At 39.3% G+C, this 20778-nt stretch overlaps 1 protein-coding gene across 3 annotated transcripts in view; it reads left to right on the top strand.

Moving 5' to 3' along the window:
* MACROD2 (mono-ADP ribosylhydrolase 2) overlaps window positions 1-20778 on the top strand; it is an 892508-nt gene that overhangs the window by 10507 nt on the left and 861223 nt on the right. For all 3 annotated transcript variants that reach the window (XM_056357738.1, XM_056357737.1, XM_056357736.1), the window contains exon 3: window positions 14471-14578. In XM_056357738.1, coding sequence (XP_056213713.1) covers window positions 14471-14578 — 108 coding nt within the window. The remainder of the gene's footprint in view (window positions 1-14470; window positions 14579-20778) is intronic.

The raw sequence follows: 20778 nt of genomic DNA, 5'->3' as shown, positions 1-20778 counted from the left end.
TTAGCTGTGGCCTTGAACATGAGTTTGAGCTTTCACAGATTCGCAGCTTTACTTAAACTTGTGCTATACTGGGTTTTGTCCTTACTTTTCATATAGTGGCATGCCACTCTGTTACTCATCCTAAACATTTTATCGCAAGGCCTCTTGAAGGCTAGTATGTTTAAGGTTAGAAAGCTGTGTCATTTAGAGGCATGTGGAGACTACTGCTTATTAATTGTTGTGTATAATAGCCTGGGGAGCTCCACGAAAAGACTAACATCTGTGGCTTCTATGAATTGTGTGAAGATCACAGTAATGAAATATTTTGGATACTTAGGAAACTATACGCTTTTTGTGAAAGTGGCTGTGAATCAGTTTGCTCATTCTGTTGTCTCTCAAAATTATGCATATGTTAAGGAAGGAGCAAAGGAATTGCTGTGGTAAAAAGAGCAAACAATGTTTACAGCTTCTTAGTCTGTACTAAAGTTATCTAGGAGTCTGCGTGCCCATGGCGTAATGCAGAGTGACTTTAAGGCAGAGATGGCTTATGTTTGGCTACAACAGATACCAAAGGCTGCCAGAGCCATAGGGGGTAACTGGAGCCTGGTGTGCCTTGCTTCTCCCAGGTTTTTGGCTGCCCTTTGGGGATGTGTCCTGAACAGATGCAAAGCTGCAGAGTGGTACAAATCTGACCATGTGATCTACTGACCCCTCACATCTTTCTGTCTTTCTAAACACATACATCAGCTATTCTTTTCCAAAGATAACCTTACACAGCGCAGAGAGGGGAAAAACTCTTCAGGTGCAAGTTTCCTTTAGTGTAGACTGAGAAATAACCTTTGGGTGTGGGTGGGTGGTTTGTTTCTAGAGGCAAGTATTCTTCTGTAGTTAGTGACATCCCTGACTGAAGTGGATAAAGCAGCATGTGTAGTATGGCGGGGGGAAAAACTACAGTAAACTAAAAGAACCAATATGTATTCATTGACCTTGTAATTCCCTAGCGAACTGTCTGTTTATAGCATTTATAGGGTGGATTAGCCATCAAAGAAATGACGTGCATGTTAGTTTTCTTTAAAATATTTTTCAAGAAAAATAAGAAAACACTTTTGCTTTCATAAAGTGTGTGAAATGATTATTAAAAAGCAAAAAATCAGCTCTGTTTATATAGATGAACACAGAATCCAGTGTGGCTAATCCTCTCCCTAAGGAAGTAAATCACTTGGTTTTGATGTAATTAAGATGATTTCTTTTTAAGCTGCTGTTCCCTGATATTTTTTAACAAGTTAACTTCTGCACAGCATAAGCTTATACAGGTACTTGATAGAGTTATCCTTTTGTGGCCCTTTTGCGTGCAGCTGTGAGAACACTCTTGTCACTGGTGGCAGCCAGCTCCTCAAGGGGAAGGAGTTAACCGTAGGAAAGGATGCTGCTCTCAACAGTAAACTAGTATCCTTATTGAAGCCCCACAAGCTCTCAATGTGTTTTAGAGAGTAATAGTAGGTGGAGATGCAAAGGGAAGTTAAAGATGTCTATGCCAGAAAGAATATTTCTTAAGAATGTTACTAATGGGCTGGTGACATGATTCTTGACTAGGTTAATAACTCCCACTCCCAAGTTTCTGTCCTATGCAACATGAGGAACAATCTTATTTTTGTAGCTACTGAAGATCGCTGTGCACTGAAGTTTTGTACAGAGGTCCCTAGGTAAGTACCAACCAGAATTAGAAAGTCCAGATGATGCAGCATGCTGTCAGCTGGCAGGCTTGTTCAGAGTGTGAGGAAGGATGGCTTTAGCAGCAGCAGTGCTGTGTGTAGGTTGGTACGCACTGTTCCTCAGAAATTGTTGAGAAAGTTTAGGGTTTCTAAAGTTCCAGTCAGGAGTTTTCCAGTGGCTGACTTGTCTCATATTCAAGACTACTAAGGGAAAGAAGAAGAATTGTAACTTTTTGAGTGAGATAGTTTAATACAGGGGTCCTCAAACTAAGGCCCACTGGCTGGATACGGCCCCCAGGGTCCTCAATCCGGCCCCCGGTATTTACAGACACCCCCCGCCCCCCCCGGGGCTTGGGGGGGGAAACCAGGCAGCCGCAGATGACTGCCTGCCACTTCATCCACGTGCCGGCCCCCTGGTTAAAAAGTTTGAGGACCCCTGGTTTAACATATGGAGGAAAAAAGCAGTAAGTTATACATCTTGGTCTCCAGTAGTTTGTGTTGATGTATACGTTTGTCTTTTCTCCTTTGAATAGTTTTCCCTCTTTTTGTATATAAAGGATGATCTCCTTTTGGGCTTGGGGATTGCAGGATCAAATCCTCAAATTAATTGCTTTGCTCTACAAAGACAGTTTCAGTATGTCACCTAGTTTTGCCCAGTATGGTAACTTGGCTAAAGCCCTCATCTATAATTTATGATGGATTGCGGCATATGTTCTCACAGTCTTTTGCAGACAGATGTGAGCCAGTGTGCCAGCCTGACTAGAAGCCACATGTCTATGATTAGGTAGAGGCCAAGATCAAGCTGTTAAATCGTACCAGTGTCATTGCTTACTAGTGTAGACCTGTTGCCCAGCTACATGACTTTTGGATGTCTTTGTACATAGGTGGGAAAAGCTGACATCATCCTGCAGAAGACTGGGTCTTTTGATAAGACAGTAAGAGGCTGGTATGGCTTGTCTTAATTCACTATAGCATAGATGTGACAGACGTTTGTGAAGGTGCTGAACTGTTGCTTCAACTACGTTTTGCTGCCTGGGGCTAGTAGTAACTAGTGATCACACAGGATGGGCCTGTCAACTGCTCTCTTTATGTGCGAGACTTGCATCAAGTCTGGAAATTAACCACACGTAAGGATACGTATTTAACTCCCATGATAAGGTAGGCGGATCACTGATGCACTTCAAGTTCACTGAGCTCTGTTTGGATGATTTTAACCAGCTTTCATGCGTAGCTGCATTTGCTTCATGCACACTTAAACACTTCATTACACATGTGTTAAAAACCAAATGATTGGAAACCAGATAAGCTTGGTTTCCCTTTTTTGGTTTACTAGAGCTGAACTGCTTGCCATGTAGAAATGTCTCTAACAAATCCAACTAACGTCCAAATAAGTTGTTGTAGTATTTCTTACGTGAAGTGATACATGACTTTGTGCAAGGGTGTCTAGCTGATGTGCCATAGGAAAATCCAGTTGATACAGAGTGCCTCAGCCCCGTAGGAAGTGCTACGTACAGGTGTGTTTGTTACGATGCACAGAAAATGCTCTTCCTTGCTGGAGAGAAGGCTTAACAATCCAGTTTATATTTAAACTTATATTTTGTGCTGCTTTAAAACCCACTGAAATTAGTTTTATGCATGGCTCCATTTCTCTAAGAAATATTGCTTGTTTAAATGCAGGGGGAGAAGCATAATGTTTGTGTACAGAAGAGGCACTGAGACTTGCATCTGTTGTGTGTTGACTTGGCATGTTTGCAGAAGTCGCAACGGCATTTACTGAAGTTTCCTGATGTTTGTTTTTTTTTGTGAACAGGATACTATAGAATGTACAACCAGCAAAATTAAACCTCTCAGCCTTGTGCTAGTAAAGCCAATGTGTTTATTTGTGAAAGCGGATGTAGTTGTTAAGGTGTGCTTTTGCACTAATAGCATCTCTAGGAGTTCACAATCAAACACTGAGTTAGAAATGACTGCCCTGTAGTTTACCAAGGGGATCCTGTCCAAAAGACTTGGTCCATCTATAACGCAGATATGCAGAAAGCATAGAACTGGTTGCACATCTGTCTTGCTTTAAAACATTACCTACCTTATTCTGCTTTCTCCTTTTTCACAGAGGCTTTTTTGTGCAAATGTGTGCCTTTTTGTTTGTCTCTCTGGAACTGCTGGGTAGTCTGTAAAGGCATTGTATTTGTGCATCAAATGAAAACCAGGTAACTTATGACTTGTAGTTCACTGAAGTTCAACCTACATTTGATTTATTCCTGTATGCTTAATGTAATCTTTTCTGTATGAATAAGGTACTCTTAGTGCTCTCATACAAACATGCTGTGTGTTGCAGTGCTGTCCTTTTGTGGGAATGCTTAATGAGTCTACATCAACTGCAAGCAAACCTCAGACTTTATGTAACTGTCAGTGAGAGTATGGATCAGTTATATTTTAAAAAAGGTAGAGTTCCTTTTTTTTTTTTTTTTTTCTTCCCCCTTTCTTCATTGCTACCAGAGTTTTTACAGGAGAATGTTTGTAAGCTTTAATTTAAATAACTAAATCCTGACAGAATGATTGACTGAACAGGCTCTGAGGTTTTGTGTGTCTTTAATTTCCAGGTAGGCATGCAGAAGAAGATAGAGCTACATCTTTCTATTAACTGCTAGTGAGTTTGTATTACTGCTTATTTTTCAAGTCCTTTAAGTAAGCAAGCGTGACTTGCAATGCAAATGGGTCTTAGTAGAGTCCTCTTCAAATATTGAAGATTTTCTTCTATACCTTGCTGTTTGGATTGAAGCCCTACTATTTCTTAGAGTAGCAAATTACACGTGCTGTCTCAGGGAGTAGGGGAGGGGAAATGCTGCAAGGTAAGTGCTACTCAATGAACCTAATGTCTTCGTGCGGAAAACGTCACCTTTGGTACTTGCTCAAAAACTTACCTAGCTGTCCCCTGCTGCTAGAAAGCTGAAGTTCCTACTCCCATGTGGTAAGTGGTTGTCACTATATCTCATGCAAAGAGGTTCTTGAATGACAGTGCCATGAAATATTTGCTGACAGTTTTGCAGAAGTTTCATAGTTTGCTGGTAGTAACTTCTTATTTCCAAGCTCCACATTAAGTACTACAAAAGGCTGTCATGCTCAACTACAGAAGCTGTTGCTTAGCAATGGTGTAGGGAATTAAAAAACAGAGAATACAGAATAAAAATAGTCTGCTTGGTAAACTAATGAATGAATGAAAGCTAATGAATTTGTAGTTTCCCACTATAAACTTATTTTAATTCCGCTTGATGGTGTATGTGCTCTTCACACCTATTAAAAATGGGTTTTTACGTTTTGGTAAATGAAATAGATGCTGCTGAAGACCGAACACTTGGTTGCATGTGAAAAGGCAACTTTTTTCCAGCCAGTTTCTGAAGCTGAGTGAAGGAATGCTGTGCTGCTGGTAGTGTAAATTTTGGGTGAAGGCTCGTAGTTACCCCAGGAGGTACTGGATTGATTTGAACGTACCAGGAATAGTTGTGTGAATGCTGTGATATTAGCAAGAAACAACTCTTGCAGTGAAGGTTATCTGCTTTGTCTTTGAAGGAATCTAGTGAAGTAGCATCACCTATAGTCTTCTAGCTTTATAGAGAAGTATCAACATGCTCCTGTGAGGCAATGAACAGTGGTCTAAAGGAGCATAATATGTTTTTCTCTAAACTTTTGAACTTCCATTGTTAATTTCAAGTTCTCTGTAGCAGAAGGAGGTTACAAAGTGGGAATCGAGTTGGAGATGGTGCAGTGTAGTTCTTGCCTCCATGGGGCCTTGGTTGACTGTTTAACGTACTTCAGTACAACTCACACTGCCCTTCTGGAAGAAGGATCTGTGTATTGAAATCCTTGGCATCCCTCATACAGAGGTAGTGATAAACAGGCTTGGGCAACAACCTAGTACATGTGCTATCCAACAGCATTTTTATTCCAATACATTGTCACAATATCTTGAATCTCTCTGAAGGCTCACATGAAAAAAACAACCGAACAAGACAGTGATTGAATGAATTTCTTCAAATACACAAAGCACAGCTCCTTCTGGGTCCTAGCTAAAGCAGCAGCCATTCCTATGGACCCTAAATCATGAAATCTCAAGCCAGCAGAAACAAGCATAGCAACCATAGCAGCTGGATTCTGACTCTCCAAGTAAACAGACAAATACCTGAGGGCCTCAGCCTACTTAAGTCATGTCTTTGCTGTCAGTGTGTGTGCTGCTGAAGTGAGAAGACTTTGATTTATGAATTGACAATTGTGTGTCCCTGCAGACCAAGTTGCACCACAAATAAGAATTGAGAACATATTCCTTTTTTCTTGTTCTCCTTGTTTGTTGTGACTGTTTTCTCAAACTTTGGTCTTTGGTACTTCAACACTCCATACCAAGTCTTCTCTTGGCAACCTTCTCTATTTTCTGTCCTTTCTCTTCTCCCAGGTTTAAAGGGTTTTTTGCCTTTCTGTTTTGTTTTTGAGGGACATAGAACTGTATGGGATAGACTGAGGAAAATGTTGGAATATGACACTGTAAGGACTATACAAGCCCTTGGTAATACAAGAGTAGTTGCCTTTTGCATGAGCATTGTGTGGTTTGTTAGGACTGACTGGTTATTTTTTATCCATCCTCATGGTACACTACTCTGTCTCCTTGATGTGTAACTTAGTCTTCAATAGCTCCAGTTCAAACATGCCGCTGAAAAGTAGAGGCTCATATGTACAGCCTTGTTCCTGGGCTGCTGCTAGCTGTATTATTACATTTAATTTTGACCAAGTGAGTTTGTTTTGGGCATTTTGCAGTAGCTTTAGATGGGTGTTTTATAGCACTCAGAGTAGAACTCGGATACAGAACTCAATTACGGCGTGGTTCATTGGATGTGGGCTACTCAGTTAACCAGTGGACATCATGTGATGCACATGTCCTCAGATGGGGATATTTTATACCTCCTGAAAAACGTTGACTGGGAGACACCATGGCCTCCTGACCTGGAAGATGGGGCAGAGTGCAAACTCAGCAAATTTTTCCATAGTGCAAAAGTGGAAGGTGCAGTTGATGCACCAGGTGAACCACAGATATGATTAAGGGACTGGAGCATCTCTTCTGCAAGGGGGGACTTAGCCTGAAGAAATGACGCCCCAGATGGGACCTGCTTGGTGCTTATACAGATATGATGGGAAGGTGTAAAGAAGATGGCTTCACACTTTTCTCAGTGGTACTCGGTGACAGGACAAGAGGCAATGGGCATGAGTTGAAAGAGGAAATTCTTTCTGAGCATAAGAAAACAAAACTATAAACTGGCTCTGAGGGCACCTGAATGCTGGAGCAGGTTGCTCTCTATCTTTGGAGATACTCAAAATCCAGCTGGGACAGGGACTTGGGCAACTTGCCTGGGGTGACTTTGCTTTGGGTGGAGAGGTTGGTCTTGACAATCTCTAGAGGTCCCACCCAACCTCATCAATTCTGTGGTTTGTGGTGTCTGCATGCCTCATAAGCTTTGTAGGTGGGTAATCCAATTATGCCACTTTGTAATTAGCTGAAACGCGCATATTGGCAGGGTGTGCAGGCTGGGACAAGGTGTTGGTGTTCATGCAGTGCCTTAGACTTGCATGTTGTGCTGCATTTTTGGCTAGCTAGAAGGTGATTTGTTTGCAACAGATGTTTCTTCCTTGTATTCAGGTTCTGATTTAGTTTAAGTCCAAAAACTGATAGAGCAAATCTGTACTACAAATCTGAAATACTAGAGTGCATCTGTGAATGCTTTCCGCCTGGTGATGGAACATATGGAAATAATGCTTATCTTGATTTAGATAAGCAATTGCCTTTCCTGTACAATCATCCACAGTTAGTAGGAGTAGAAGCAGGCACGTAATGTAACCGATCTTACAATCTGTCTTTTCTAATGCTCCGTAAACCTATGTAGGATCAAATGGAATGGAAAGCTGTGTTATATGTGAGGTTAGTAATTGCGAATAGTTTGTCATTTTTAATCTGTACAAGATACTTGAAAAAAGAAAGCATTTAAAAAAAAAAAAAAGGCACTTAGGCACGAAAGGAAATAGTGCAGAGAGTAAGTTGCAGAATGGTTGTGTTTCCCTGTGGTCAGATGTGCTCTTAAGGCTCACTTGACTCCTTTGTTTTTTCAGCAGAGTAGCCCAAGGAAAGTGGAGCAGTGTCCTAGTCCAGCCTTTGCTGAGGATTCTCCTAGGAGTGGAAAGACTGGCTCTTGTCCGGGGTTGATGTTGGGTCATTATCCCTTGGTCAAGTTCTTTTCCCAGCACTGTTTCCAGATCGATGTTACGGGCTGCTGTTGTAGAAGCCTTCCTTGCGGAGATACATATTTCTACTAGTAGCTGGCATAGCAGGGATGAGATAGCGGGCAGAGCTACTTATTTTTTCCTTGGAATTCATTTACTTCCTTCTGCTGTGAATTGTAAAGCTGGCTATAAATGATGAAACTTGCCCATTTTCGGTTTCGTTTCTTGTAATTCAGTCTGTTACTCTTGTTTTTATGAACTAAAGAAAAACAGGCTTGACTTGTTTAACAAAATTTCATTTTGATAGTGCAAGCCTGTGAGCTTAGCTGCTGTAAATCCTTTTAACTTGTTCTTTCTTTCATTTCTCTTATCTGCTTTTGCTTGTGGAGTGCCAAGAGCCTTTTTCTTTGCCATAGGTATTACTTTATATTATGGGGCTTTAATAACTATTTTTACTACTCTGTGTGTGCTCCACTCTTTTGTTATCATGTAGTTTTAAAATGAAAATGTGTTTGGGTTTTGTGTTTTATTTAACAGAAGCTCTTCCAGCTGTAGGTTTTTCTCCTCCCTTTGGTTGCAAACTCTTTGGTATTGCTGTAGGAATTTTTGTCAGTGGATGTCTGATACCTGTTTTAAAAAGATGCTTTAAAGTGTACTAGACTTTAAAATCCTAGCTATTTTAGCAGTGACTTTTAGAGTTGATTTTACGATAAGTTTGTGCCATGCTTTTCCATTGCACCAGCTCTTTATGCATGCTCTTATATTCATATATGCATTTATTTTATACGTATTTATATATGCATACTTTTATATTCATGCTCTTTATGGGGGCTCCCTCTAGTGAGCAGTTCTGAAAGTCGTTTTTTTTCCTCTTAGTCACGTGTTTTCTTTCCAAGTGCAGTTTTTGTTTTCTAAATCCAATACATTTTTCTGTGAGTTGTAAAGGTCCTTTTCCTTTGGTAGCGCTGGAAGGACTTGTAGGTAGAACTGAGGGATAGGACTGCCTATTTGGTGTATTTGGTGTTAAGACCTCAGCTGCTCAACTCCATCATACTTAAAGATGTAGCTCTGTGGACTCTAGGTGCTGGGAGCATGATTAAAGGCCCAAAAGGTGTGGCCTAGGAGGAAAAGCTAAAGGAAGTTGGGCTGTATAAACAGAAAGATAGAAGATGATGGGGTGGATCTGGAGGGAAAAAAATGGTGGTGTGACATAAATTTTCAACTGGTGAAGATCTTCAATTTTAATTATTCCTGAGGCTGGAGCAGAGGGAACCAGAGGAGGACCTGGAGTGTTTGTGGTGTGTCCACTGTTGTGTGTTTTCAAAAACAGCCTAAACAAAACAGATTTTGTGAAGGATGTAACAGGATCAACTCTATATTTTGTGCATTTGTGTGCAAAGATGATTTAGTGACCACTGATTTCACTTTCTAATAGGAGCTACAGTAAACTTGTTAGCAATGATAAAGTTAAAAAAAAAAGAAAGGTTTTTTCCCCCCCCCTTTATTTCCTTTTTTTAGGTATTTTTTGGTATATTGTTACACTTCCCTAGCAGATGTTGTCGTGTTGTGTTGTGTGTCTTTTTCCCCTTCCCTCCATCAAAATCGGCCCAGAGAAGGGGTGGATGAGGGCTGAGTTAGGGCTAGGTAAGCAGAGGAAAAAAGTTCGAGAATTATTTAGGTTAGAAGAGTGGCAGAGTAGGCACTTGGGAAAAAATTCAAAGCGTAAATCTTAGTAATTGCTTTTATGTTGGGCGTTTCCTTAGGGTTCTGTTAGGTCCTCACCTGCTTGTGAAAATGCAGATTTTTGGGGTGTGTGTGTGGTTGCTTTACGCTTCAGTGTCTCACTTTGCAAAATTAATTTCATTTCTTTGGAATGCATACACTTGAACTGACTGTAGTTATGCCTACAGTCATTTTACGATAGACTTCTATTGTGCTGTGAAAGGCATTTCAAAAGTTTGTGAATATTCCATTTATCCTCCTCCATAATAGCTTTCTTTATATGCCAATTAATTCTTTGAATTCATCTGAACCTAAAAGCTCTAAACGGTTGTGAAATATACCTGTATGGGAGACCATTGCTTTGCTGATGCTTTTAGCCCAAGGTCTTGAATTCATTAGGGCCCTTTATTCCAGAGGCTGGGCTGGCATTAAATGTTCCTGGGAAGTTATGGGGGATGAAGACTCTGGGATTGCACCGTCTCAGATAACCAGACTTTACATGAACATGCCTTGTAAAATTCACATTAAACAAAACAAAAACAGGGTTTATTTGCTTTTGACACGCAGACATAATGTGCTTAAACCCCAGTTTGAGCCCATTCATAATCCTCACTGTTGACACAAGGTACAACAGAACTGTTAGCACAACTATTGAGATCAAGGAAGAAAAATAACTCGGTGTGTGAGAGTTGGGAGAGAACTGAGCTGGCCAAACTAATGCTGATTATCACTGCTTTGTGAGAGCTCTCTGCAGTGGCTTTTTTTGTTGCGGGTTTGTTTTTTGGTTTGGTTTTGTGGGTTTTTGTTGTTGTCTCTTGGGAGCATCTCCCAGTAAAAGCCTGTGTTTTTACTTTTTCAATGGAGATGGGCATGCGATAGAACTTAGAGGCAGTCTGCTCCGGAGGGAAGGAAAAGCCTAGAAACAGTGTCCCCAGTGGTGTGCAAAGATAAAAACTCCAAGTAAAGCAGAAGCTATTGTTCATACTTAATACTGCCACAATCCCATTGCAACAGCTATTTTGCCATTTTACTAACCGTGGCTTGATTAAAAACAGTCATCTGAAGGCATCCAGGGTTCTTGCGCAGGCACTTGCTGCGTGTTCAGTTTTGCTTGTGAGCCAGGATTGCTGTGGTGACAAGGGGATGGCAGCAGTTCTAGCAGGCAGGGAGCCTGCCTTCACTGCGCGGCTGGAAAATCTTCAACATCTTCTAGTACCTCTTAAATTTTACTGTAGCTATGCTGGGATTCCTGTGGAGGTACTTCAGAAAATTCAGTCTCTCTTGCTTTGCTTGGGTTTTTTGTCCTGAAGACTTCTTATATTCACAGCCACAGACCAAACAAAATAGTTTTTTGTCTTTGAGTCTGTGATGCATCAATTTAAAACTGAGGTGGATTTTGTCATAGTCTTGATGTAGTGTAGGTTTAGTTGGTGGGGTTTTTGTTTGGGGTTTGGTTTTGTGGCTTTTTTGGTGGGGTTTTTTTTTGTTTGTTTGTTTGGGTTTTTTTAGGACTGGAATATATTAGAATTTTCCTGGCTTTCCAGCTGTTCTGCCTTTAATGTGAGCTCTGGACAACCAATGTGGAGACAGACTGAAAAGCTTGATTTGCTTGTCAAGCAGGTCTTATCTCTAAAAACTTAGGTTGAGTCTAGAGACACTTCAGAGGGTTTATTTCTTGAGGATGTATGTACAGCTATTTTGTTACTGGAGAGCAAGAAATACTCTCATTCCCTTGTTACCACAAGTGCAAGGTAAATCTGTTACTACTAGGATTTTTTGTTAATGCACTAGTACGTACACATGATGTGTATCCTTTGCAAAATACACAATCCCCTGGAATTGCTGGTTTGTCCTTGCTGAATTATGGTACCATGAATTACAGGGTAATACCTAGAGCATTTGACTTTCCTGGGCGTATTTGAGGACTGACCATACTTATTTATAGATCTGATGTTAATCATTCCCTTGGGAAGAGACTTTGAAGTAAATTAGTGCAGGTTTTCTTTAGTTTGAGAGACAGACAAAAAAGTGCGTGGTGAAGGAAGAGATGGGAGACAGAGGTGGGAAGCAAGTTACTTGTAATGACCAGGAATGCCTTCACTGTTGCTGCCAAGGTGAGGTGACTAAACTGATTACAGGAGAAGAAAATATCCAAAATCAGGTATCAGTTTTGACTTTGTTAGGAAATGCTGTCTGCCAGCCCCAGAGATCTAACAGATGGCAAAGGAAATAGTCTCCTCTCCTGCAACTATTAGTATGATACTGGGATTACTTTTATAGTCAGAAATGTCTTAGTAGACTTGTTGAGTGTCTTTGTGAATAAGATTTGGCTCTCCATGACTTCCATCAGTGTTAAGCATCCTTCTTTAACAACCCGAACAAAATAAAATAAGTGCAAGCTCAAATCCTCTGTTAAACAGACTTTTATTCAAAGAAACAAAGGTAATCTATCAGAGATGTAGAAGGCTACAGTGCAAAAATGTACAATGCAAAAAGCACGTGCTTTTACTGCTGAACTGTATTAAAGACAGTGGCCATCAGGGCTCTTCGAAGAATTGTAGGGCAGGTAAGAGACTTGCTGAAGAGGATGTGATAGATTATATAGGAGTGTTGTTTGTTTTTTCTCATAAGGTAGTGAATTTGCTAATGCTTTTTCATGAGAAAGGAGTCTCAAGAGAACCACACTCCAATATATTCAGTATTAGTAAAGAGTGAGAACTAGAGGCAAAGTTGTGAAGGTGTGGAGGATAGAAAAATTGGGAGGCAGTGCCCGGTGCACGCGACACAGTGTTGCATGGCTCCCTACAGAGAGGGTTCAGGTGACCTTACTGGTGAATTGACTAAGGGACATCTCTGCTTTCCCTCTGACTCGGAAATCAATGATAATGAGAGAATTAAGTTTGTTTTAATTGTGTGGTATCTGTTTCTCCATGCCTCTTCCTGGTGGATTTTTTTTTGTTACTTGTTTTTGTGTCATACTGGCACATATACTATAGTATCCAAACTGTGCTTTCTATTTAAATGTAATAGGTTTGTTTGGAGAATTCATTGTGTTTTGATTTGATGTTCACTACTGTTGCAGTAACTTGGGCAGAAGGTGGAGGGGGAGGATGATGATGATGTGTGTTTTAAATTTGGCAGAGCTCCAGTAGGATGCTCACTGGGGAGGGATGGGGAAAACAACTGTCCTGTTTGTTGGCAAAATGCATTTAACATGAAAGCAGATAAAAAATCGGACTCTGTAAATCAGTTACAGAGGCTGATTTTTATTTTAACACAATTCAACAGCTAACTGCAGTGGTTATCTTGTGTGGAAAAATGGATGAACAAGGTTATTATTATGATAATAAAATCTTCATATCTTTCCACATAAATGCTCTTTGTTTTGGATAAGACACTGAGCATGATCTGGTGGCAATGGAGTAGTTTCTTTTGGAGCCAAATACAAGAACTAAACTCTTGAATATACACACAAGGCTACCTTTATGCTAATGTAAGTCACAGTGGCAACATATCTTTTGCTGGAGGTAGCATGGATTTTTCACTAGACGTGATAGCGATCTGAAGTAGAATTGAGTGAGACTAGTTATTTTGGAGTGGTTGAAATAAACAGTGACTTCTGATGCCAGTCATTTGTGCTGAAGTTGGAACAAGATCTAAATAAATATAACTTTCTTATTTCTGCTTCTGGTTGCTTGTGATGCTAACAAGTTTGAGCAGATATACTCAAAGTGGTGGAAATTGATTTAAATAAAAGGTTGGTGTAAAAACTAAAGGGCCAGATTTGTTTGGACTTCTACCTTCTCACCAGATCTTCCCTTGAGGGTTTGGTCTTTTTTGTTTGTCAAATAAATTTCACTTGCTCTGAAGACTGGGAACTGTTTCCCACTTAAATTGTCACTTCAGCAATTCAGTTCTATTTCTGGCCAATATATGAACTCAAGCCTCTTGAGAGGCTTGGCTTGTGTCAGAAAGAATTAATTAAAAAAAAAAAAAAAAAATTAAGCAATCTTTTCTCTCCTTAGTCCTTGGCTAATTATGTAGATGCCTAACAATGCAAGACTAGGTTAAGGTTTTGGCCAATATATGCTCGTAGAAGTGTTCACTTAATTTGAAGTGAATGGGTGATGCAAAAATTAAAAGTTTATCAGAATAAAGGACCTATTATAACGTTGCTTAGAAAAAAAAACTTACGAAAACTAATGTATGTTGTCTTCATTCTCCCCTTGCAGCTGAGCAATTTAAGCTCCAAGTTTTAAATTTGCTGGTGTTTTTGTTCAGGTTTTTCTTCTCCCCTCTACCTGCTTCCAGGGCTAGTTCTGAATGCTGGGGCTGTTGGCAGATGGTGTTCTCGTGTGTTGTTGTATACATTGGAATAATTTTGGGTTGGAAAAATTACTGCTTCAGCAGAAGGATTGTCTTAACTGTCGTCTTTTTTTTTGATTTGCATCCTTGTTGTTACAAAAGAAAATTATTTAACGGATCTACCTCCAAAAAACCGTGTTTGTTTATACAGTGTGTTTTTTTTTTTTTTTTTTTTAAAATCACACGGAGTGTGGGCCAGGAATCCGTGCTTCATAGTAGCTTGTATTTGAAAACAAGTAAAAAGCAAGTAGTGTGATTTTACAGACATGCTGTTATCTTTGTGGGTTACCAGTGCCCTCTCGAGGTGAAACCGAAGGATGCTGCAGTCTGACAGCAATAGTGTAACTGGAACTGCTGATACCTGCTCTGGTCTTGTAAATAGTGATCTCAGACCCACATTTGTAATCCGCTTTTACTGCTTTCTTGGTTCGTAGGTGAAAACACTAAAGAAGATCTGCAAGGGAAGAAAAGTCTGGGCGAGAAAGTTTCTCTCTATAGAGGTGACATTACATTGCTTGAGGTTGATGCCATCGTTAATGCTGGTAGGTGATTAAATTTTTTACATTGTTATGATGTGAAGATCCTTTATAGCACTATGGTACAAGTTTGAACTTTGAAAAGTTGCATAAAAATGGTATGTACTGTGGAAATCTGTTTGAAACTATGTATTTTTCCCAGTTTCTTTATATTATATCTGTTCATCCTGTGTGCCTTTCCTGTGTCAAAGATTATTGTGAAACTTTAATAGTATGGTTACAGAAGAAAAAAAGTATCTCTTGACTTTACTTGAGTATCTGAGACTTCACACCTGATACTGTAGAAGGTTGAGTTACTGCAGATTATTCCAGTCTGTTTTTAGAAATCAAGCCGTTTGGGGCTAGGTAATGTGAAAACCTGAACAATAAGGTGATAGGAAAACTGAATTTTCGTTTCATGTGTTTGAATATTTGCTTTCTTGTAGGGAGATTTTATTTTTTGAGTTTTTGGTCGTGAACAAAAAAACCCCAAATGTACTCAATGTTCTAGTACCTCTTCTCTCTTAGTGACCATGTTTCCAGGTCTGCAACTGAGGTGAGCTGTGCATAGCATCTTCTTGTGACAGCAATGGTGGGAAATGCCTATGTAATTTAATTTCTTTGTACATTAGGTTATAAGGAGCTAATTTGGTTGGGAAAGGCTCTGGAAAGGTTTCCCCCTACACGCATGCCCCAGCCAAATCTTGCCTGCATTCCCCACCCCAAAAAGAATGTGGGTGGTGTGTCCCGAGCCTGGAAATTCCCTTCCCCCTGCCGCCTAGTATTTGGCTAGCATTGTCCTCAGTTGTTAGGAGTATTGATTCATTTTCAAGAACCAAGTTTTGGTGGTATCCGTTTATTGGAAGGAAACATGCTGCAGCATCTTCTCTGTGATGGAATAAAGTGCAGAGATTCCCAAGTGTGTGTTGGCCGAAGTTGATGTGTGTTTACTATAGTAAAAATCTGTGTGGAAATACTGGCTCATGTCTGTAAAGAATGCTGAAATGTTTGCTTATATGGTGTGGAGGTTGTAAATAGACTGTCCTGGATTGTTTGATTTTGTTGTTCTGCATGACTCCCCACTTTACAGTGGAGACATGCTAGTGGGTTTTGTGAAGTACAGGTGGAATCCTCAGTTATCTCAAAATGCTTTTTTGCACTCCAACAAGTAATGAGGATGGTATTTCCATGCAGAACTTTTTAATTAATCTTCTAGTTTACTGGTGCATAAAAGCCTTGCTAAATTACAGACAAACAATACAGTAGCATCTATGTAACACGATCCTCTCCTCACTGTGTTGGCGAGGCCTCTGAAGCTTTAATCTTTTAATTTTTTTTCTCCGTTATTCTTTCAAGATGACATTTCCAGTAGTGCTTTCTCTGACTTCCTTACTTTATTACTCCACCGTAAGTCAATATTAGTATGCTTCTCTCAATTTATATTTAGATTTTCTTTGTTCATATGCCTCCCTTGAATTACAGGCTGGAACCAGTTGCAGGTTAGTTTTGGAATAGGAATACTTTGCTTTTCTTGATTTAAAGGGATTTTCTCCCTTTCTTTTGAAATGTCCAAAAACCTATATGCTAGATGGCATTATCTACCTGTGAACTTGCCTGCCATCCTGGTAAGAAATACATCTATCTGAGTAGAAATCAAAAATAGAACCCCGTTAAAATCAACACATATTGATACGTAATTTAGAGGGAAAGATTAAAGGCCACTTGAAACAACACAATGTAACTGAGGTTGAAAGATGTTAAGAGGGATATAAGACTCTGTGTATCTATAAGGCTTTTGCCAAAACCAAAAAGGTTATTTCTACCGATGTCTTCTGTAAGTAAGTTAAGAAGAGTTGGATTTGGGCTTAGTGAAGATTCAGATTACAGGTTGGCAAAACAATTTACTGGAAGGGACAGTGATACTTTGCTGTATCAGGCTGATACATAGCAGCAGTCCTAAGTCAGAGCATTGAGATGGGTGGATTTTTGAGATTCTTCTAGCCCCTTCTCTGTAATCTGTTATAGTTCCCAAGGTGTGTAATGTATTAACCATTATGAGTTGTTAATATGCTTAGATTACAACACTAACCTGTAGTTGCTTTGAAAAATCAAATACTCTCTATAAGTCAATGTAGTAATTAAAATTTAAGTTAAGCCTTTGATTTGCTTACGGTTTCAGGGCTACTTTTTTTTTTCCTTTTTATAGTTAAACCTTTTAAACTTATTGTGGAGGATAGCTAGAAAGCTAAATGAGAAGGAGGATATTTGGGTTCAATATCCATATTATTTATGCAAAAAATCCAGGTGCTGCATTGAGTTTGTTTTTTTTTTTTTTAAATCAAACACAATTTCAGTGAAATTGTAGCATCTCATGGATGGTATCTAAAAATGTGTTTCTGCGCTCTGATGCTTTTGCAAAGAACTCCTTTGGTTTTACTCCTGCAATTAAAATCAGCCAAACCTCAAAGAGATAAAGCAAAAAGCAGTCACAGTACCAGCTTCTGTGCATAAGTTGAGTAAAATGCAGCCTGTCAAACATGGCATAGGAGACAGACTTTTTGAAGGTTAATCTGTGCAAGTTCTTTTTATAGTTAAAATATGTTGGCCTCCCCAAATGTCAATGACCGACACTCTCCCTAACCCAGGGCTTGCAACTGGCAGGAGGAAGAAACCCTCTTGAAACTTTCTGAATTTAGGAATTCTATTAACTATGTCCTTTAATAAATAGTTGAACGTGCAACAAGTCATATCCAAATTAAAGCCATAGGAAGATATTTACAGTTCGAATGTTTCATTTACATGGACATACACAAAAAACAAAGTATGCCTTAAAGGAAATAGTATGCAAATTTGGGGGCTGTGGAAGGTTTCAGGTGGTTCAAATTGTCTCCAGATTTGGATACAAACATATTTGCAAAAAATTATATTTTCTAATACTGCCTCTGAGGGGTATAGGAGATGTAAATGGACTTGGTTGATTAAGCAGGGGTGTGAGAATTATGTATGGTAACTTGTCTGTAGTGCTGATATTGTACTGTGAATTCTTCCTTTGGGCATCCAGATAACAACATGACTCAGAGTATAGCCCAGCTAATTTCTGAGCTATATTACACAAATCTATTAAATTTTGTAGTTTCCCATTTGAATTTCTCATATGTAAATGAGACAGTTAAATTGATACAATAGGCTAACAAAGGTGTTAATGGTGATCTTACATAGCTATATATCAAGGTATCACTGATAAGCACCTCTACAGAAAGATCCCCTTTTCTCCTATACTTTCTCCTAAATTGAATGTTACTTACTTTTCAAAAATTTTTACAAATATTTTATACTAAAAGAGGACAACTATGGAAACAGTGGAAGTAAAAGTTCGTGTCTTTGCTCATTGTCAAAACAACCACATCAAAACAGCCACTTAGAAATCATCTGTGATTTAGTGACGATCTATGTTCTGGCTTCTGAAGAGAGTGAGAGTTAACCTCAGTGCAGCGTGAAGGAGAAGGCAGCTGTAAAAGGGAGCTGATGTGCCATTTTGCTAAAATCGATGTCAATTATCTACCCCTGTAAATCTGTTAACCTTCCATAATGGTCCCCTAAATCGTCCTTGCTACTGATTACCTTGCAGGCAGGTATTAGTTTAACTGGATGTTTTGCCTAAGGTATCCTGTTATGTTAATTTCCTTTCCCCATTTTTAAAAAAAGATTCAGATAAGATTTGTACAAAAACCTTATTTCTACTCCTATATCCTTGTCTGCTCTTTTGGTATTACGCTCTAAGAATGAATGTGAACAGGCTTTCCTTGAGGCATGTACTTACTGCATAAATTCATGATAACTGACCTTTTTAACAAATTAAATAGTCCTGGATGTCACTTCGTCCTGATGCCAAAAGTGCTTCAAGCACCTGGAAGCCTGACTAACCACAGTAAGCTGACTGCCAAATAACTCATGGGAGCCGAGTTTGGGGATGTGTGTGTTCAGTGGAGGGAGAAGGGAGTTGTTTAGTCCCTTTGCCTCTTTTCTCTCTGCTCTTTTAACACAAGTTTTATTCATGCTGCAGGCATATCCTGATAGAAGGCATTTTTGAGGTCCAAATGGACTATGTGAGAAAAATAGTTTCTGATAATACTGGAATAGTAAAGTTGCAAAATGTGTAATGCCACCCATACCGCCTCGCCAGCTCCCTTTACCATAGTATTTTTGAACTTCGTTCTCCAAGGTATGATATGGATTTAGGGAGCAAGTCTTTCTGGTGGCGGTTAATTTAGCAGCAGTCCAGAATAAGTGGTGTGTGTCCTAGGTTGTAACTCCTGAAATGCTGTTTCCCTTGGAGACTGGTTGCCTGCTGCTTCTGCTTCTTTGAAGTCTGAACTGTGTGATGTCATGTTCTCATGGCTTAGGTGGGTCTGGTGCAGTAACACTGGGCCTGACTGAAGTTTTCAGGGCCTGTTGGAAAACCAAAAAGAATTAGTCCACCAGCCACAGAGCTTATTTTGCTCACTTTTAGGCTTCTTTGAGTATGTTGTTTTTATAGAGCAGTCAACCCCAAATGCAAAAATAAGCTGTAAAAGCGTCAGTAAGTTTTGGGAAAAAAAAATTGTGCAATATTTATAGTATCAGCCAAGCAGTAAATACTAAATTTCCTCAGCATTTTTAATAAATATAGGGAAAATATGCTGCTGTTTATATTGTGTGCAGTAACTTTAAAATCTGAAGTAGATAAAGAGTTGCAATTTCGGAGTGGGTGTGATATGTGAGTCTATGTACCTGATATACCTTAAGCAGCAGTTCATCACTATTGACTTAAGGTATTCATTAATTTTTTACCTCTTGGAATCATTTCTAATCCTCCCAAATTTGGGGAGAGACTATCACTTTTTAAAGGCAATATTTTTTTCCCATATGAAAAAAACAAATGGGAAGTAAAATCTTACTCTGATAAACAGTGAAAAGAGTTAGTGAAGAAAAAAATGTCCCTTTTACTAGGCTCTGATGCTGGAATTTAGTTAAGGAACCTCATGCTGTTCAAGAAGAGGTTTCTTCTACAGGGAATCTTCAGTGAGTCATTTCAGCTGGGCATGCTGGTTTGGCAGGCATGGGTTTCTTAAACTGCCTTGGCACTTTGTGCAGCGACAGCTGAGTAGAGGTATGCAGAGCAGAGGATCTCTTGGTTGCTTTAAGAGGCAAGGGTGTTTTCACAGTGTAACAGCAGTATCTTTCTCCGGTTTTTTTTTAACTACAGAGCGCAACAGATTTTCTTCTGGATTTTTCCTAGCCTTGACCTTGAATTATAATCAGATGGTTTAATTTTGAGGCATCCCTTTTTTCTCAAGTCCAAAATGACATATCAAGGTAGAAGTACTATGTATTGAAACTGGGAGCTAAATATATTATCAGTGAATTATGCTTAAACAAGTGCGTAAGTATAGATAGTGGCTGAACTATGCCTTTCCACATAAACAGCTTGTTAATGTGCAATCAGTCACTGCAGTTGCCTTGAACTTGGTGCTTAATGAACAGGTGGGGAAAAAGGATGGATTCTAATCTGGAGTAGAACTGACATCAGGCAATTTCACTGATTGCTAATCCATTTCATTTGGCAACTTAATTTATCACACAAAATTTTAGTCTTGTAGCTTCTGAAGTAGAAATTACTTCAGAAGTGGCCTGTCTGAATATCATGAAGGTATTAGTCAGTCGCTGGGCCTGAACTGTAGTATTGTGTATATGCTTACTCTCCCCCTTTTTATTTTATGGTGACCAGTAGTTCTCACTCTGGAACTTATTTGAAATTATTGTTCAACTCTTCACTATAGAAATAAGTCCCTGAACTCAAATGTTCCTGCTATTGAAAGTGGAATCAACAAAATCTAAAATGTGGCCTTAAGTTGCTTACAGGATTTTTACATGGGATGTTTGCATATTTATTAGCATTGTTTTTGTTGTTCCCACCCAAGCTGAGCTAAACACAAATGGTTGCTTATACTGGGAGCTTCTTAGTGAGTTTGATGTCTAGTAGCATGTTTTGTAAGCATGTTTTAAATGCTTTATATCCACTGTACAGATGAGGCAACTGAAAACTTATTGAAATCTCCTTCATGGCATCATCTGGCATCTGCCTATGTAATTTACACTGTTGTAATTTCCTCCAGGAATAGAACCAATAATGCTAACAAATTCTTGTTAATTTGGTTTTCATCTTTCGTGTGAGCAGACTGTGGTGC

Source organism: Falco biarmicus, chromosome 12 (genome assembly GCF_023638135.1).
Source record: "Falco biarmicus isolate bFalBia1 chromosome 12, bFalBia1.pri, whole genome shotgun sequence".
Lineage (NCBI taxonomy): Eukaryota > Metazoa > Chordata > Aves > Falconiformes > Falconidae > Falco > Falco biarmicus.
The sequence above is the reverse complement of the archived record's forward strand: the minus strand, read 5'-3'. Positions and strand labels throughout refer to the sequence as shown.